The sequence below is a fragment of the Fusarium oxysporum genome, chromosome 8 (genome assembly GCF_000149955.1).
Source record: "Fusarium oxysporum f. sp. lycopersici 4287 chromosome 8, whole genome shotgun sequence".
Taxonomy (NCBI): Eukaryota; Fungi; Ascomycota; class Sordariomycetes; order Hypocreales; family Nectriaceae; genus Fusarium; species Fusarium oxysporum.
In genome coordinates, this window is record NC_030993.1 from 683,198 (window position 1) to 699,715 (window position 16,518).

Here is a 16,518-nt window from a genome sequence, read left to right on the forward strand (position 1 = left end):
GAAGCTATCGTGATTGGCGCGCTTAATAAAGGAGCACTTCTTGGTTATGAATCTCACTGCCGAGTGCCCAAGCCACGTATTTACAACGACATTCAACTTCTTGAAAATCTGTGAATTGAGGTAAAGCTTGACTTATGGTGAGAAATTATTATAATCTTGAAATGTCATGATTTTATAAGGATTCGCACTTCTCGCCGATTTATGTGGATGCTTCGGCACTCACTTATACCGAGTTCGGCGAAGTTGAGGGGTTCGGCGACAACTTTGGACCCGTGGGCATCATGCGACGACTTCTTCCTCGGCATTTCCCACGATAGCTTCAAAAACTCAAAATTGCCAATATCTTGCTTGAGGTTTTAGCAAAAGTTGTTTCAATACCCTATATCATATGGGATCATCAACCACATATCATCATGGCTGACTTTACTCAATACGGACATGCAACAGCAGAATGGCTCGCCGTCACGGATAGCAGGCCGCCCATTCCAGGCCATCTGGACCTGAAGGAGATGCAGCGCCTTACGAACATGTACCGAGAACAGCTTGCCCAGAGCGAGATGGAGAAGCTTAAAGACTACCCTATTCTCATGAAAGATTATACAGTCACTTCAAGAGATGGCTTTCCTCTCGAGGTTCGAACCTACAGACCAGCTTCAGCCGAAGAAGGCGCTCGTCTTCCTATCTACATCCATCTCCACGGCGGCGGGTATGTCTTTGGAAACATTCCCTCCGAAGATGCTATCTGCACTCGTATCGCAGTCATGACAAACGTCACAGTCGTCAACCTGAACTATCGTCATGCTCCAGACTATGCTTATCCCACAGCATGGGAAGACACCGTCGACGCATTTCACTGGGTTCATGACCACATCGATGAACTTCTCGGAGTTCCTAGCCAAGTCGTAGTTGGCGGAATCTCAGCTGGTGCCCAACTAGCAGCCTCCTTGACGCTTCGACAAAACATCGCTCCCGATGCTCTTTCACGACCGAAGCTCGCTGGTCAGGTTTTGATGATTCCTGCTCTGGTCCACCCTGATTGCTACGCACCTATCATGGAGCAGATGAAGGAACCTTCTTTGTCTTCATATGTTCAGAACGCGGAAGCTCCGATGATCAACAAGGCAGCGCTCGACAAGTTTACTGGGCTGTTGAAGGTTCAGAACCCGGATCCAAAGGATGTTCGATTGAATATTGGCCTTGCGACTGTTGAGCAGCTCAAGAACATGCCGCCTTCGACGCTGGGTATTTGTGGCTTGGATCCTTTGAGAGATGAAGCTCTCTTTTATGGACAGAAACTTGTTGAAGCAGGGTAAGTTTCGAGTATCACTATACAAGAATCAATCTGACGAGTTTGACAGAGTTCCCACGGATGTCCATGTTTTTAATGGTCTGCCGCACGGCTTCCGACGCTTTGGAGATCAATTAGCTGAGAGTAAGAGATGGGACAAGGTTATGGAGGATGGAATCAAGTGGGCACTCTCGAAGCCCGAGCCTTCTGGGAAGTTTGAGATCAAGCTTGAGTAGAGCGGTCCGAGTCAAGTGAATTTTTAGGATATATGCGTGAATAAGATATCATACTGAATATACATAGAACTAGACAATGTTTGTCTATCTGTACCAAATATGCGTCTTCATATTCGGTCTATTATAGCAGGGTATTAACCAAGTCCGATATCCCGTCCTTCATCTAGCCTCCATCCCATGAATATTATCGTCTCTCACCCATGGTCTATTGAAAGGTTCGACCATGCTCCGTGACAGCGTTCTGGTTATCTACCATGATATAATCAAAACCAACAATCATCCTCATAGAAGAATGATCAATGAAATTGTTTTCGTCAGGCGTAATCACATCTCTATAGAATGGGTCGGATCCCATAGCCTGGAAGGTCTCCATAGTCGGTACCCAAAACTCCGCAGCGCCATCGAACTCGAGCACGGGAGCTGCGCCAGGGACGCGAAGAAGGTCTCGAAGCTCAGGGGTAGAGTGGTACTACGGAACAAGTTAGCTTATGTAACTAGTTTAAGCTTTGGGTTGCTCACCTGTGAGTACTTGTAAACCCCAAATCGCAAGTGAAAGTCTCCGGCAGTCTTGGTATGGTTGTTGGCCCAGTACGCGTTGAACTGTTCAGGGGTGATGCCTTCCTTTCGATTGTAGAAGAGTTTGATGTGAAATACACGTTCGAGATTCTTGGTACATGTTGGCTTATAGGTGAAGGGGCAGCATTCGGCGGAGGTAGCTGGCTCAGGAGCAGAAACTGCCCGAGGTTGTGGGATACTCGTTGCAGCCGCCGTCAGAGGAAGGAGAGACAACAAGAAACTTGAGACTTTCATCTTGAATAACAATAGTATTACTGAAAAAGCTTTGTAAAGGCTCGAAATGGTTGGGATAATAAGCTTGAGACGTCTTCTCTTCATGCATTATATAACTCTCCTCCAAGTCTTGGCACTTCCCATAACGTGGCCTCAACATCGACAATCTTGTCCATATCCCTGAACCTGCCTTCTTCTTTCGGAAGACCTTCTTCCAAATACCACAACTTTTTCAAATTCTGCAGGATCATCAGCACTAAAGATCATCATCTCGTGAGTTGTCGCGCAGCGAAAAGCGAGACAGCGAGAGCGAATAGGAAGACGCGGCGTAAGCAGAGAAGCCACATTGGGCATGATCCGCAACGGACTTTTGCATAATATGACTTGTGAGATAAGATTATTAAGATTCGGGAGCCGAATTTCTTCGGGCGGATTTATTCGTATTTGAAATAATATGTAGTGCTTGTTACGATAAGGTGGTCTTGGCGGGACATGATGCATGAGAGGAGACGTAAGAGACAGAATCCAGATTGTGGCAAGATTTGTTTGTCACACAAGATTTGGGATATGCTGTTACCAAAAAGTATAGTGTGGCGGGCATGGGTTCGTGTTTGAGGCTGTCGGGAGAGTGGCCGTCCAGTACGATGACGTTAGACGGTAGAAACGAGATACATCTTATGCAGCAAGACATTAGCGCCAAGTGGCCCAATGCACTAGATTTCGTATTTCGTCTTCATCTCATCATTTCTTAAACAGCCTTTCCGCCATCTACCTTGAAGAAATAAATCTCAAAAGGGTACCCAAACAATCATATCCCCATCACGTACCGCTCCTGTATCACCACCGACGTAATAGTTTTGTAGATACATCAAACTCATCGAGTTCCACTGAAATGACAGTTAGACTGCAGTAAACGCAGGACCTCTTCGTCTAGGTTCCTTACTTTCAAAGTTATCCCTAGCATGACCCGAGTTTACAACAACGTGCGGTGCAACATCTGCCATAGTCTCATCTGTCCCTTCAAGATCCTGCTCCAAGGCGACATGATCTCTGATCTTGAGGAAAATAACAGGAGATGCGATGATTAATGACGCAGCTAAGAGTACCCAGTTGCTGATGAATTGCGCTTGAAATGATACTTTTCTTGCGTCCAGGCTATTTGATATGGCTGCACCGGCTGATTGAATGCCTTTATAGAAGCCGATGTAGTTTGCGCAACGACGACCTGAGTTTGAGAGAGCGCCCATGAACCTTATCCTATTAGTCGCCATCGGAAGAATTTCAATAGTGGACTTACCAATAAACAGTAGCTTGCCAAGCTGTATCATAAAATCCATAGAAGATATAAAGGAACATGGGCCCAGCATACCCGTCGTCCCTCCAATCCGTGTCAAAGTCCTCAGCCTTTGACATCTCCCGGGTATATGTTCTCTGATGAACATAACCGCCTCCCCAAACAACAAAGGTCATAACAAAGAGAACAACCAGTGCAATCTTGGCTCGTACAGATCGACGAACATATTCCAAGTCCAAAAGGTACCCCCATATCGCCGCGGCTGCAATCTGCGCCAGCCAGTACAAGAGGCTATTCAGCGCCTTGGTCCTCGTTGAGAAGTATGCACCGTTGACGACATTTTGTTGATACACATAGAACCAGTTGGATGAGAAAAACATAGGAAACAAGAATATGACAAAAGGTTCATAGCGAATAGTCTCATACAAGCCGTAGAACTCGCTTTGCCAAGTCGGGTTCTTCATCAGAATAACATATGATCCGTCCTTTCGAATGATATCATTTGCGTTGCAGAGAAGGAGGGCTAATGCGGCTCCGAAGAACATCAGGACGATGAACCCGATGTATGTGCCGTCGCTAACATCTTCATTGTTTTCAGTGTTGATGTTGCCACCCAAGGGAATCTGCAAAGTTTGTTAGCTTCCATCGAAGATGGCATGCCACTTCTTGAGAGAGGGGAAAGATGAGAGGAAATAAGGCTAGGAAATGACATACAAGGCTTCCGATGACGGCTCCCATGTTGAAGATTCCCCAGAACCAAGCAAAGTAATGACCCTTTTGATGTTCATGAGGGTACGAGATCATGATGGTTCCTTGAGCGGTCCAAAGCATTGCCGCGCATACACCAAGAAGTACGCCTGCAACGATGTTGAAAGCTCGGACGTCGTTTTCGTAGTGCGTATAGATCAGAATGCTAATGGTGTAGATGCCATAGCCAATACCACCAAAAGCTAGCGTCAGTTTTACCCCGAGCCTGTTGACGAAAGTGCCTCCAAAGAAGCCGACGACGGCAAAGGTACTGTATAAGGCGGTATTCTGCGATTTTTACTTAGTAAACAATGTTTCCAGTCAGTGATGGCTACTCACCATGTCATTCACAAGCTTCGTATCCTTCAGTCCCCCTCCGCCCATCCCATTAAGCGCATTAAACATACCAGGACACATGAAGCATACAAAAGCAACCATACCCAATTGGATCTTCGGCGACGCATACCAAGGCAACGTGAACCCGAAAATACGATACTGACGATACTTGTAGCCCCGTGGAACATCAACAACACCAGTTGAGTAGTTGTATAACGCATCACGCTCTCGATACGTAACAGCCTCTGGGTTGTTCACCGGGGCAGATTGCCCTGCAGCGGGAGTGTTGAGAGACATGGTAGGGACTGTAGATTAACTGAGACATACGGGGAGCGAGATAAGGGCAGAATTGGGTGGTTTATGAACTCGTAAGCTTTATGGCGAATAGCTGACGTGGCGGAGCACGACGGGAGCTGGTGGTACAGCTTATCGGCAGCTCGTGTTACTTCATACCGAAAGTCTTTGTGAAGGAGTGATAGGCTTGCAGAATGGCTTGTCAGCTAAGGTAGGCTCTGCGGCTGAGCGAATATTGATAGTTCAGAAGGTCAACTATAAAAAGAGAATTCATTAATTTATGGTGTGCAGCTGCCAGATATGGCAGTATTTTTAGAACCATTCAAACCCTCCCCAAGTCTAAGCTTAATCTGAGGCCAAAGGGGCATTAACATAGCCCCCAAGGAAGCCACGCAAGATACGCACACTGCGGGAAAAGGTCTTCGGATCCTGAGCTGATGCGGCTGAACTATTGGATCATGGATATATGGCTGACTGCATATCGATAGCCAACTATCGAGAGCTCTGATGAAAGAGGCTCCTTGCAGCGAATAAAATGTTTCAGTGGTGTTACACCACTTTCTCACGCGAGACATTTCAGCGAAGTTGCATGGCCCCCAACTTCGCAAGGGAGACTTGGTGAAATACCGGTAGGGCTGGCTACGCTGGCTTGCGGGGTCGATGGCGGTGCTGTGAGACTGATTGCCAATCCGTAAAATTCCAAGTTAGGCATCATATTATTACATTAAATGTTATCTGAGGGTGAAAGAGCTTCCAAGGTTGTAAATAAAATTGTTCTTTTGCTTAAGTCGTTTCTTGGAAATTATGTAACCATAACGAGTTTGGTGTTATCACGTGATGTGATTAGCTTGCCTCTCCCCAGACTGGAGGCGCATGAGAAACATCTGGCCACCGACATCCATTATCGAGGGTGATAAGTCGTTTGGCACGAAGCGCCTGCCCTTCAGCCATACTCTCACCTATCTCTCATCGGACCCGAAAATGTTACCACTTGGGCTTGGTGTGTCTTTTCGAGATGGATGGATCCTTTCAAGAGTCAACCCTAACCTTGACAGGGGGGGCGAGGCAAGGTGCGCGATGCAAGCATCAGCTATCAGGTCTTTTAACTCAAAATAACACTTTCCAAAAAGGCACTTCAGGCAGATTCACCGCTACACATACAGTTGCCAAAGACACTTCAGGAGCACCCACCATCTTGATGAAAGTCTAGCTCTCTGCAACTATCTCAACAAGACGATGAGCGCCGAGTCAGCCGCCAGAGCCATCACTGCCGGTTGCTTGGACAGATATCCAGAAGGAGTTGCGTATGGGGGTTCGAGGCGGCGTAATGAACTTTGGGAGCTTCTTGCATCTACTCTCCTGCGCTTTGAAGACGATTGCGACATGATAGTTGATCTACTCGTCGCGATTCAAACGCTGCCATCAATGAATAGTAATCCCTGGTGGGTGACGGGTCCACAGCCCAGCGACTCGTTGTGTGAACTACCTTCATTTCACAATGTCTGGCAATCCTGCTATGAATCGCTTCGTTGTCAATGTCACGAGGGTGAAGATGAATGTTTCTCGGTAGACAAGAATTACTACAGAAGAGCAGGAAAGGCAGAAGCAAAGATGTATCTCCGCGGGATTCCAGGAATAACGGAGTTTATGGGATACAAAACGATCAACCTTATTTTGTGTACAGAACGAAGACCTCGAGTTCGTCATCCATGAGATTCACGGTTGGTTGCAGACTGCAGGATCGAAACTGGCAGAAACGCTGGATTCGAACAAGATCAAGTTCTTTGAGAGAGAGGTGAGAGGTCGGCCTGGTAAGTATTATGACGTTTCAGTCACCATGTTTGAGCACTGGCAACATTGGAAGAAGTCGTTTTTGGAGATCAGTTTTGATGAGCACCTTTTATCTTCTGAGGGAAGGGGGTTGGCAAGGGAATGTCATGATATCATGAAAGCACAGAACATCAAGTTGCCATTTTTTCTCTAGCCAATTAACATATACAGTCAAGCCGGAATATGAAGTTAGAAACACTCTCCGTGGACACATTGAAAGCAGGCGAACCAAACCGATCAAACGACCAAGGTCCCGTAACATTCGTCAAAACGCTAGAAATTGAAAGTATTTGATACCAATAATGGGAAATGATGTCTTCGTATTGCAGCATCTCACAACGCGTTCAACCACGGGGGTAAGAAAGGCAGTAAATGCCTGACATATATTGTCAATAATTAAACAAAGTACACTGAGCTAGGTCCGCTCTTTAGTTAGAGGTTGGGCATCTCAGCAACGCAAGAGTTCTCAAGGCAGGTACACTCAAAAGTCTCGCAGCTGTATCCATCAATGTCGGTCTTCTCGTCACAGTCTTGGTTAACATCGCAGTAGTGCGCGCCCTCGGGAACAGGGCTGGCAAGAGCACGACGACGAGCAGGAGGCTGAGTAGTGACGGCGTCCTCGTCAGCTTGAGTGGTGGTGGCAGCCTCCTCAGGTGCAGCGGTAGTGGTGTTCTCCTCGGCGGCGGCAGTAGTAGTAGCCTCAGCAGCAGTGGTGGTTTCCTCGTCGACAGCTGCGGTGGTTGTAGGTTCAGCAGTGGTGGTGTCGGTGAGACGCTCGCAGTTGCGGTTGATGCAGCCGCAGCGGAAGGCGTCGCAGAGCTGAATAAAAGCAGCGCAGTCGTCGCTGGTGACGCAGGGAAAGAGGTCAGCGGGGACAAAAGCAGAGGTAGTAGCGAGTTCAGAAGTGGTTGTGTCGGTGGCGGTCAGAGTGATGAAGGTGGTCACGTCGGTGGTGATATCGATACCAGAGGTGGTGAGGGCGGTTGTAGTGGCGAAAGATGTCTCAGCGGTGGTGGTGTCAGAGACAATCGCAACGGTCGTGGTCTCAGATCCGGTCTCTACAGTAGTAGTCTCGGACCCAGACTCAACGCTCGTGGTCGTCTCAGCGCCAGTCTCGACACTCGTGGCGGTGGTACCAACAACAGTCTGCGTGGCTGAAGTCTCAGATGCAGTCTTAGCTGTAGTGCTACCAGACGAAACAACCGCACTGGTCTGCGAGCTAGGACGGCAAAGACCAGCGTTAACACCGGAGATAGAAAGAGCGGCAACAAGGCCGGCAGCGAAGTTGGGGAACATCATTATAACGAACGTGGTGATATCGAAGATATCTTTGTTAAAAGAGTGACTGGTCTAAAGGATGACTGAAGAAGAAACAGAAAACATCTCAAAAGAGAGCGCTTTTGGGTTTTGTATAAACATTGCACATCGCAATAATAAAGGATCGGCGGCTATGATGGATATTTCTAAGCGCATAGAGCTAGGAAGAGACTATTGATTTTGGCTCGTTTCTTTTGCGGGCCAGCCCCAACGCCGCCCTCCGTTAGGCGCCGTTTCCCCTGAGTTTACCTTGGTTGAGAAATTAAGTGGCGTTCACAAGCTCAGCTAAGGTTGAAAAGGCCGATAGCCTCAGGGAATAGTTGTCGGATCCAGAGACTTCCGCTATCCCGTCGTGTCTTGACGTCAAACATGCCCTGACTAAAGTTGCTTGGTGGAGTATGGGAGCGACGGTCCGTTATGTTCCGGAGACGCGATAAGATTCTCCCATTAAGCGACATTCTGCGGCCGGAGTTTTCTTTTTGCTTATCGCGACAATACAGAAGCTTTACTGAAGTTGGCTAGGGTTGCCCAATGCGGCGTTCTCACCTGGAATCTCCTGCCAATGTACTGAGCAACCAACAACAAACACGTCTGTAATAACGCGGCTTGGACTCCCAATAGACACCAGCGATTCCGGCGTTGCTGAGGTGAAATTGATTTACAGATATTTGGACAGCGAGAGAGTAAGATTGCTCAAGGTACACTCCGAAGTAGTAAGATTTCAAGACAGCTTCATGTTATCGATCTTGTCTCATTATGTTGGAGTAGAAAAAGCAGATTGTACTAGGTTTTTGTCATTAAAATGACTAAAATAACTTTTAAACAGGCAGATAAATCGTCACAGATCAGTCTTAATCCATTGTTAACTGCTATGGACGTTTTCTAGTCTCGGTTCGTTAGGTATGGATGTGAAGACAAATTCGACGCTGCAGGGTATGACAAGCTCGTTGGCGGCCCAATTGTCTCCTGCCGCTACTGAAGGGGCACTGAAGCTTAGCGCATATCCCCACTAAAAGTGAAGATGAGCACGATGGAAGACCTCCATGGGGTTACCATCCACGATACAAATGCTGAGAGACAATAGTTGAATACTCCTAAATGTTGTAGAATGAGCAATAAAGATTAGAGTGATATATGGCCCATGGTATAGGTTCAACGGAAATCTAAGGCCAGCTATGGGAGTTCCCAAGACTAATAACAGAAGGTAACAGCATTCATTAGATATGCTTGTTTCTTACTGAAATCCATGATATTGAACGTGACGGAAAATCAGGAGAAAAGATCCTCCAACTCCACAACTTCTTCATCGTCTGCTTCCCTCTTTATCCTCCTGAGTATACGCTTCTCTTCTTTCAACTTCTCATCCTCTGGCGTCTTTGGGTTGACATGGATATAGCGTTGAGCTGAGAGGGTCTCACCAGTCCGCAACACCATCCCATCCACACAGCTGATGAAATAATCGAGCTCCTCTTGGCTCCGAAAAGTGGCAAATCCCACCTCACTTGACATAAGCCCAGTGCCTACCGGGTGGAAGTCGAAGAATCGCTGCGCAAGCCTGATACTCGAGGAAATTTTGATCGGGAGTTGTCCTTCGGTTCTGACGGTTGCAATGAAGCCTTTGGCTGGATCATAGAAAGGCCTGACTCTGCCCGAACGTGCTATTCTGAAACATGCATGTTCGAATCGGAGCATTGCATGGTTCCTCTCGTCAAGAATGGCATGTGCTAAAGCTAGAGTTGTCACGACATCGTCGCCAGCATTGTGAGCGTTACCATCGCTGTGGCATCCCCTCCCGGGCTTGACATCTTTCCACCAGTAGCCAAAGGTCTGTATCAAAAATAGCAAATTTGGAAGATATGCAAGCGATGAGGAGGTGATGTCTGTCACGATGTCGCCAAGATCTATCCAGGCTGAGAAGAAGGGTATGGCAGCTAGGAAGTTTGTCGATAGGTAAGTCCACTCCGCTCCGATTCCGAACCCGATGAGCACGAGCTTCTTGTCCTTAGGTAGATCCTGGAGGAACTCCACAACAGAAGCCTCCAAATCCTCAATGTCGACAGTCTTTTCCTCGCCAAAGCGATGGGGGCGACGAATAGGCATACCTTTGAAACCGCCGACGCGAAGAACTTGGTCTCCCAGCTCCTTCCTCGTGTTAATTTTCAAAGTGAGCCCTTCCATTTCGTTATCTTCGAAGAAATGACAAAGGCGTCGCTTTGGTCTTATCATTCCAAGGCTACGCGCCGGGCATGGAGGATGTCTAGACTTTAGCGTCTTGGTGAACGCCAGTCCATCTTGGTGGAGAACACGGTCTCCCTTGCTCGTGATGGCAACATGTTCCGTGTCAAGTGCGAGAAAATTTGAGTTCTCAAAAACTTCGCGAAACCCTTTCAGTGTCGTGATTCTGTTGTTGGAGAGAATTTGCGTCGCTGGATCGCGCTCGAGTTGCTGGTAACGCACCATGCTGAGCAGATATGTTTACAGGAGCAGGATGATTTTCGAGATGTGACGCGGCACTTACTATATTTATTATTTCACTTTGTTAGCCTCATGCTTTCAGTTCTTTTGCTTTATCCTTAAAATTGTTTATTAAGCGTCCTAAAAGTGATATCCAGACAAATCGATAGTTCCGACTGGAGAACTGTGAAGATGATGACGAGATGAGCGCTGACTGACTCTCGATAATGAACTTAAAATTTAGAATTATTTTCGTGAGCATGAGCTTCATTGATGTTTCAAAATTGCCGACAAAGAAATGAAAGCCAAAAGTCTATAGATTCACAAAGAATGTCAAAGCTATCGCTAACGAGCCTCAATTAAGCAGAGACCAATAGCAAAGCACGAAATGTCAGTCAAGATTAGCGAGACCCTCTTCCCATCCACAAATCTCACGCCCTTACGCCTTGTAAACGACATAGTGGAGACCATCCAACATAAGCTCAGCCTTATATAAAGCCCCAATCACCAAATACACTTTCGTCTCACCAAAGTCAAACCCTTCACGTCCCCAACTCTAAAATCATGTCTCAAAGAACCTCCGTCCCCGAAATCCTCTCCTCATTCACCGAAAAATGGTCCCCACGCCTCATCGCATCCGTCAACGACCATCACGTCAAAGTCGCCAAGATCGACGGTTCATTTATCTGGCATGCTCATCCAGACTCTGAAGAGCTCTTTTATCTACTCTCTGGAAAATTGACGATGGAGATTCAAGGCGAAGAGCCTGTTATTATGAAGGAGGGGGATATGTATGTCGTGCCAAAGGGAGTCACGCATAAGCCTGTAGCGGAGAATGCTGTTATCATGATGGTAGAAAGGGAGGGGACTGTTAATACGGGAGATCAGACGGACTCTGAGAGGACGAAGCAAGTTAAGGATGTGAGGGGGGATTTATGAGTAAGTTCAGTGCTGGCCAAGAATATATGATAGACAAGAGGCGATGGAAATTCGGTTATATATTACGATGAATCAAAATCCTGGCCGCTTCAATCTTTCCTCTCGTTTAGGCAACGCATCTGTACTATGTCCCGGGCACAGTAACTGTCCCTTCCCAGCATCATATATGCCCCCAAGCAAACCAGCAATCTTATTGAAATCGCTGACATGGTTCGCACATAGCCTAAAGGAGTACCGATGCATTTCGCTAGAAGTCAGCTGCCTGACCACATTTTGTGTGCATCGCCAGCAGTTCTGGCAGCGTACAGCTTCTCTAATATAGCTGAAATAACCAAGGCCAGTAAGCCTATCCAGGGAAGTCGGCTGAAGCTCTAGCAGAGCTGCCGCAATGTCCCAATTATTGTTCCACACAGCTTGTCTAAATGAGTCCTCGTGAGCATGGGCAATGTGCTGAGAATCATACTTTAGGAGCTCCCCGAATAGAGTCTGGACGATATAGGATGCCATATAAGTCGGCCATAGTGCAGGGATAACGAGTCTTCGAAATATTGCTGCGATAGTTTCGCCGTGTAGGTTCATAAGCTTTTTATGGCGACGATATTCACGAAGAACACTTATATCTGGTGCCGGTGCAGGAGGGCGCTCTCCATCCAAAAGAACCAGAAAACAGATGGTATAAGCTATCAAACGGTGTTCAGGCATCGAGCTTGGTGGCTCCAGTATCTGGGAATGAAACCTGAAGGTCGGTGTAGTCTCGTATTCCACAAAACTGGCGATGGAATTTGAGACGATGCCTTTGTACAACGTTTCAGTTGATAGGAGCCCCTGGATGAGCACATCGATCAAAAGCATCCTGTGAATGCTCTTGGCTTCAAACAAAGTATAAGCCTCCTCGCGACACGTAAGGCTCAAGTCCAAGATGCCGGGCATATCGCCATGTCTCCCATCCTCAAGAGCTTCTATTACAATAGCGAAAGCCTGTAATTGCGGTTGAAACGTTCGGCGATAGCCAGTCTTTAACACCTGGCAAATATCCAACATCAGCTCATGGGGAGCTTGGTCTGCACAGTCACATAGAGGGTGTGACTTGTAATTTGGCAATGCTGGGAAGGATGAAATCCCATGGGCGATAGATTTCCTGAGCTCTGCGACGAGTATGTGATGATTCAGACGTGTCGCTATCAGACTTGCACAGCCATTTTGACAGGCTTCGTAATTCTTGTTGGCTCCTAGAATGCAAACAAGTTTTTCCAACTGAGGTACCATCCAAGGAGATACTATCAACAACTGGAAGGATCGACATGCGAGCGCGTAATAGCCGTTCAACTCAGCGTACATGAAAGCAAGGCAGAGGTGAGAGAAATTTGGGCTGTCGTCTGGCCCGTCGTCTGACCCATGTATCTCACCACTGTTTATAGTCCGTATCACACGGCAGTAGCATTCTGATCTTGCATCGTCATGATTTGGAAATCCCGCCATGGCTTCGTTCTTCCATTCAGTGCTATGCCAAGGCTCGCCTTGCGAGTGCTCAAGGGGCTTCTGGACCAATTGACCGAAAAGCCTCCAAATCTCCGTCTCATTTTCGTCGATGTATTTGGTATGCTTGAACCACTTCGTCGAAGCATATTCGAGAAAGGGGTAATCTGGGTTCCCTTGGGCTTTACTAGTAACTGACATGGAAGAACTCAGGGAAAAGTCGCGCTGCGTTGATATCTTTTTTGGGTTTGACGTCTTGACAAATTGCCGAGCTAGACGACCGACGCGAGTTCCAACGCCACCCTGTATGGCAGACTGTATTGTCTGCTCGGCTATTCCGCTTGGGTCGATCTTTATAGCAGATGAACTGAGAGGTTCCCTTTTCCTCTCTGCTAGCGCCGTTTGAAAGTTGTCAAGATTGACGTAAGTAATACAGACGTCACCAGCAAGCTTATCGCACTGGTCCGAGTCAATGTGAAGATCCCCATTCTCACCCGAATCGGGTACCAAAAGAAACTCTTGAATAGAATGATGGCTGAATCGAACTGTATTATCTGTTTCCTCAACATAAAGAAGGTTTTCACACCACACGGGTAATCGCTCTATCCCGCTGATGAGGTCTTCTTGGCGTAGAGTGTGTTGACCAATCTCGATAGAAAGTGCCTCGCGGAACTGTGACAAGGTCAATGATTGTGATACTGCTTTCGTCCACATGAAGGCCTTTTTAGCGATCTGTTGATTGCGCTTCTGGACAATGCGGCTCAGAGCACGGTCAAATATTGTAGGAAGGTCACTCGGAATGTCTTTCAGTGCTTGTCGAATCTCCTTGTCAGACTTTCCAGAACATATATCCTCAATCGCAAGAAACGCCCATAAGAACCTAATCAGATGGCTCAAATGTTAGTCGGGTAAGACTCGAGTAGGTGAGAAGCTACTGACATTCCCTGCTCCTTGAAAGCAATGGTTTTCAGAATCTCATCTATCAGGCCGGGGTCGCTGACAACCAGTTCACCAGTCGATAGTTTCTCAATGATGATATCGTCAACATATGCGCCAATATCTGCACTGGTATTCTGTAGGCCAGTAACTAATCGTCGAGATACAGGAAAACTTCGTTTGATGGCGTTGGTACAAGTCTCTCGAGACGAAAGGAGAATACTAATATGGCTGGATGCACCCGCCCGTGAGACAACCGCTTGGAAGAATTTCAACAATCTTGACTGTTGACCAGTGTTGCACTCATCCAGCCCATCAAGAACTATGAACCAGTTTTTAATAGCTTTAGCAGCAGTTGAATAGAGCCTTGAAAGTTGGTCGAGCGAGAATAGAGTCAACTTGGCTTCAGAAAGGTGTTTGTCAAGTTCAGAAGCCAACTGCTGGTCAAGATCATCCATAACGATGGCTGATAGTAATTGTTGAACACAAGACCGTATGATTGTCTCCGCATCAAGACTCGGAGGATCATCAAATCGGATAAAAAAGAACGACACGAATTGTTGTGGCGGCCGGATCTGCGAAAGCTTCTCAACAACCGAGGACCTAGAATCGATGTTGGTAAGTGCCTGTGGGTTTGAGTGCCTGGAGAGTGACCACTCACGACAAGACTGTTTTACCAGACCCAACTTCAGACCGTAGTCAGCTCTAGTCATTCATTCTTTTGTGTAGCAAACGACTCACTTTTGCCAGTGACGTGAAGAACGTTAGGCCCATCGATTCCAACCCATTGTTGGAATTCTGGAGTGTCAAAGACCCATTTCGCTGTACCAATATGGCGTTTGTTTCGTGTGCTATTGAATGCAGATGTGAAGTTGAATGACGATAGCTCCTCAAGGAGGCGACGTCGTTTCTGCTCTAAGAAGTATTAGTCATGTACCCGTCAAAGAAATATTCATGCCGAACCTGATGCATTTCGCCTTCGCTGCACATGTAAGGCTTCCATTTCGGTAGTCGACTTCGAAGTCCAAGCGAGCATTCGTTTCCGGTGGTTGGTAGCCTCTTGTCGCTCTGTATGCTGGTGTCGCTGTTCCTCGCGGTCGCATTGAGCTTTCACCAATTGTATATCCCCTTGTACCTCCTCTGCTTTCGCTCTTATGTCTTCCACGTAGCTTCGGAGTTCAGACTGAAAGGATTGTGTGATTGCCTTCAGAAGCTGATTCTTTACTATACCGAGCGAATAGTTAGTACATCCTCTAGTCGACTACTTGGCGATACTCACAGGGTCGTCGAACCGCCAAGACGATCTGCTGGCAGCATGTAACCACCGCAGTGTGAAACTGGCAGACTGAACTTTTGAGACGCGAGGATTCATTGAAAACGACCTGGTACTCGGCGAATCGCGTGCAAAGTGAACCGAATCCGTGCAGAAGCTCAACAAACGACTGGAAGTAAGATGCGAAGTTGGCGAGGAACTACCGAAACCAGATGGTCAGTAAAGGGCCTGGGGTCGAGACAGCGTCGTCACGGGGTTTGCGACAAGCGTCAGACTTGCACTGGTAATGGCATCACGTACCAAAAAGGTTAGTTTGATAGAACCCCAGATAAGCGCCGCGATATCGGGATTCGATTGGATGCAAGTGCCGACTATGGGCGTGAATTGCTCAATCGTCTGCAAGAACGAAGCCAGTCTCGAGGCGACACTCTTCCCTCGCCTGTTCTTGTCCAGAAGATCCAACTCGGCTGTGAAAGTGATGATGCTTTGCGAGTCGTGCGACGTAGTTTTGAGCTGCTGCAACTTCTTGCGGTCTTCGTCAGTGAGTATGGCTTGAAACCCCGCGACAGTTCTCTCTAGCTCCCTAACAGATGCAGCTGAGACATCCTGGCCAGCGCGAGGTCGAGAAGCGGCGACGATTTGCGCCTCCCCGGGTCTGGAGAGCTCCATAGTTTCAATGTTGCGTGCGAGGAGATTGATATTATGTTGATGTAAGAGGAAAGCTGAGGAAATGGGATGTTGCACTTCACAGCCTGATCAGAGGCCTGACGTGCAGGCTGCAGCAGCGACCATCATCGCGCTTGCATCTTGGGGTATGATTGGGTACAACATCAGCGGGAAGGCGTTATTCCAAGACTCAGCCACAACGGGTTTTCTGCCTCACCTGAAGCCACTTATTTGCAGCTCACTCTTTTTGAGATCTGTGATTTGGATTTCCCTTGTATCCAAGTTATACGAAACAAAATAAAATGATATCACAATAAGTTCCATGAATCATCGCTCAAAAATGCTTTAGTACTTCCAATCGCTTTAATCATTTTCTTCGGGGTTCTCTTCGCCTGTTTATCCTCAAAGTCTTGCTCCCGAGTCCCATATACGTACTGATTGGTAATTAAAGCTTATGACAACGCTGCCATGAGTTTCCTCTACCATCCATGTTTACCATGCAGTGGTGAATCAACCATTTCGTGAATCAAACTACCACCTAAAAGCTCCTCGCTTAAGCCCTCGGTGTAAGATTTCTGAGCCTCGAGTCGTGCGCAAACGTTGGATAACTCAAGGCATTTATAGAAGGCATCGGTGGCATCTG

At 47.3% G+C, this 16,518-nt stretch overlaps 8 protein-coding genes across 10 annotated transcripts; 3 read left to right on the forward strand and 5 right to left on the reverse strand.

Moving 5' to 3' along the window:
• Positions 1-228: 228 nt before the first annotated feature.
• Positions 229-1,716, forward strand: FOXG_02890 (uncharacterized protein). Its single transcript, XM_018380357.1, has 2 exons — positions 229-1,309; positions 1,359-1,716. Exons 1-2 carry the CDS (start codon positions 414-416, stop codon positions 1,522-1,524), a joined length of 1,062 nt encoding a protein of 353 aa, XP_018236612.1. The 5' UTR covers positions 229-413; the 3' UTR covers positions 1,525-1,716.
• A 13-nt stretch (positions 1,717-1,729) lies between these two features.
• Positions 1,730-2,334, reverse strand: FOXG_02891 (uncharacterized protein; the record flags this gene model as incomplete). The annotated part of the gene is made up of 2 exons (XM_018380358.1): positions 1,730-1,993; positions 2,044-2,334. 2 exons carry the CDS (start codon positions 2,332-2,334, stop codon positions 1,730-1,732), a joined length of 555 nt encoding a protein of 184 aa, XP_018236613.1.
• A 654-nt stretch (positions 2,335-2,988) lies between these two features.
• Positions 2,989-5,050, reverse strand: FOXG_02892 (uncharacterized protein; the record flags this gene model as incomplete). Of its 2 annotated transcripts, XM_018380359.1 has the most annotated exons (5): positions 2,989-3,200; positions 3,257-3,564; positions 3,611-4,230; positions 4,322-4,642; positions 4,694-4,987. In XM_018380359.1, 5 exons carry the CDS (start codon positions 4,985-4,987, stop codon positions 3,151-3,153), a joined length of 1,593 nt encoding a protein of 530 aa, XP_018236614.1. In that variant the 3' UTR covers positions 2,989-3,150. The 2 variants fall into 2 exon arrangements, with proteins under 2 accessions (XP_018236614.1, XP_018236615.1); XM_018380360.1 differs by having other exon boundaries at positions 2,989-3,564; positions 4,694-5,050.
• Positions 5,051-5,720: 670 nt separating this feature from the next.
• On the forward strand, positions 5,721-8,195 carry FOXG_18427 (uncharacterized protein). Its single transcript, XM_018398508.1, has 2 exons — positions 5,721-6,054; positions 6,115-8,195. The coding sequence occupies exons 1-2, from the start codon at positions 5,858-5,860 to the stop codon at positions 6,695-6,697; spliced, it is 780 nt and encodes a 259-aa protein (XP_018236616.1). The 5' UTR covers positions 5,721-5,857; the 3' UTR covers positions 6,698-8,195.
• FOXG_02893 (uncharacterized protein) lies at positions 6,876-8,292 on the reverse strand. Its single transcript, XM_018380361.1, has one exon. The coding sequence runs from the start codon at positions 8,111-8,113 to the stop codon at positions 7,247-7,249; it is 867 nt and encodes a 288-aa protein (XP_018236617.1). The 5' UTR covers positions 8,114-8,292; the 3' UTR covers positions 6,876-7,246.
• Positions 8,293-9,400: 1,108 nt separating this feature from the next.
• On the reverse strand, positions 9,401-10,591 carry FOXG_02894 (uncharacterized protein; the record flags this gene model as incomplete). The annotated part of the gene is made up of 1 exon (XM_018380362.1): positions 9,401-10,591. One exon carries the CDS (start codon positions 10,589-10,591, stop codon positions 9,401-9,403), a length of 1,191 nt encoding a protein of 396 aa, XP_018236618.1.
• A 533-nt stretch (positions 10,592-11,124) lies between these two features.
• Positions 11,125-11,629, forward strand: FOXG_02895 (uncharacterized protein). Its single transcript, XM_018380363.1, has one exon. It carries the CDS (start codon positions 11,150-11,152, stop codon positions 11,522-11,524), a length of 375 nt encoding a protein of 124 aa, XP_018236619.1. The 5' UTR covers positions 11,125-11,149; the 3' UTR covers positions 11,525-11,629.
• On the reverse strand, positions 11,257-15,913 carry FOXG_02896 (uncharacterized protein; the record flags this gene model as incomplete). Of its 2 annotated transcripts, XM_018380364.1 has the most annotated exons (7): positions 11,257-13,880; positions 13,940-14,539; positions 14,598-14,622; positions 14,678-14,851; positions 14,900-15,160; positions 15,216-15,408; positions 15,510-15,878. In XM_018380364.1, the coding sequence occupies 7 exons, from the start codon at positions 15,876-15,878 to the stop codon at positions 11,597-11,599; spliced, it is 3,906 nt and encodes a 1,301-aa protein (XP_018236620.1). In that variant the 3' UTR covers positions 11,257-11,596. The 2 variants fall into 2 exon arrangements, with proteins under 2 accessions (XP_018236620.1, XP_018236621.1); XM_018380365.1 differs by having other exon boundaries at positions 15,216-15,913.
• Positions 15,914-16,518: the final 605 nt, after the last annotated feature.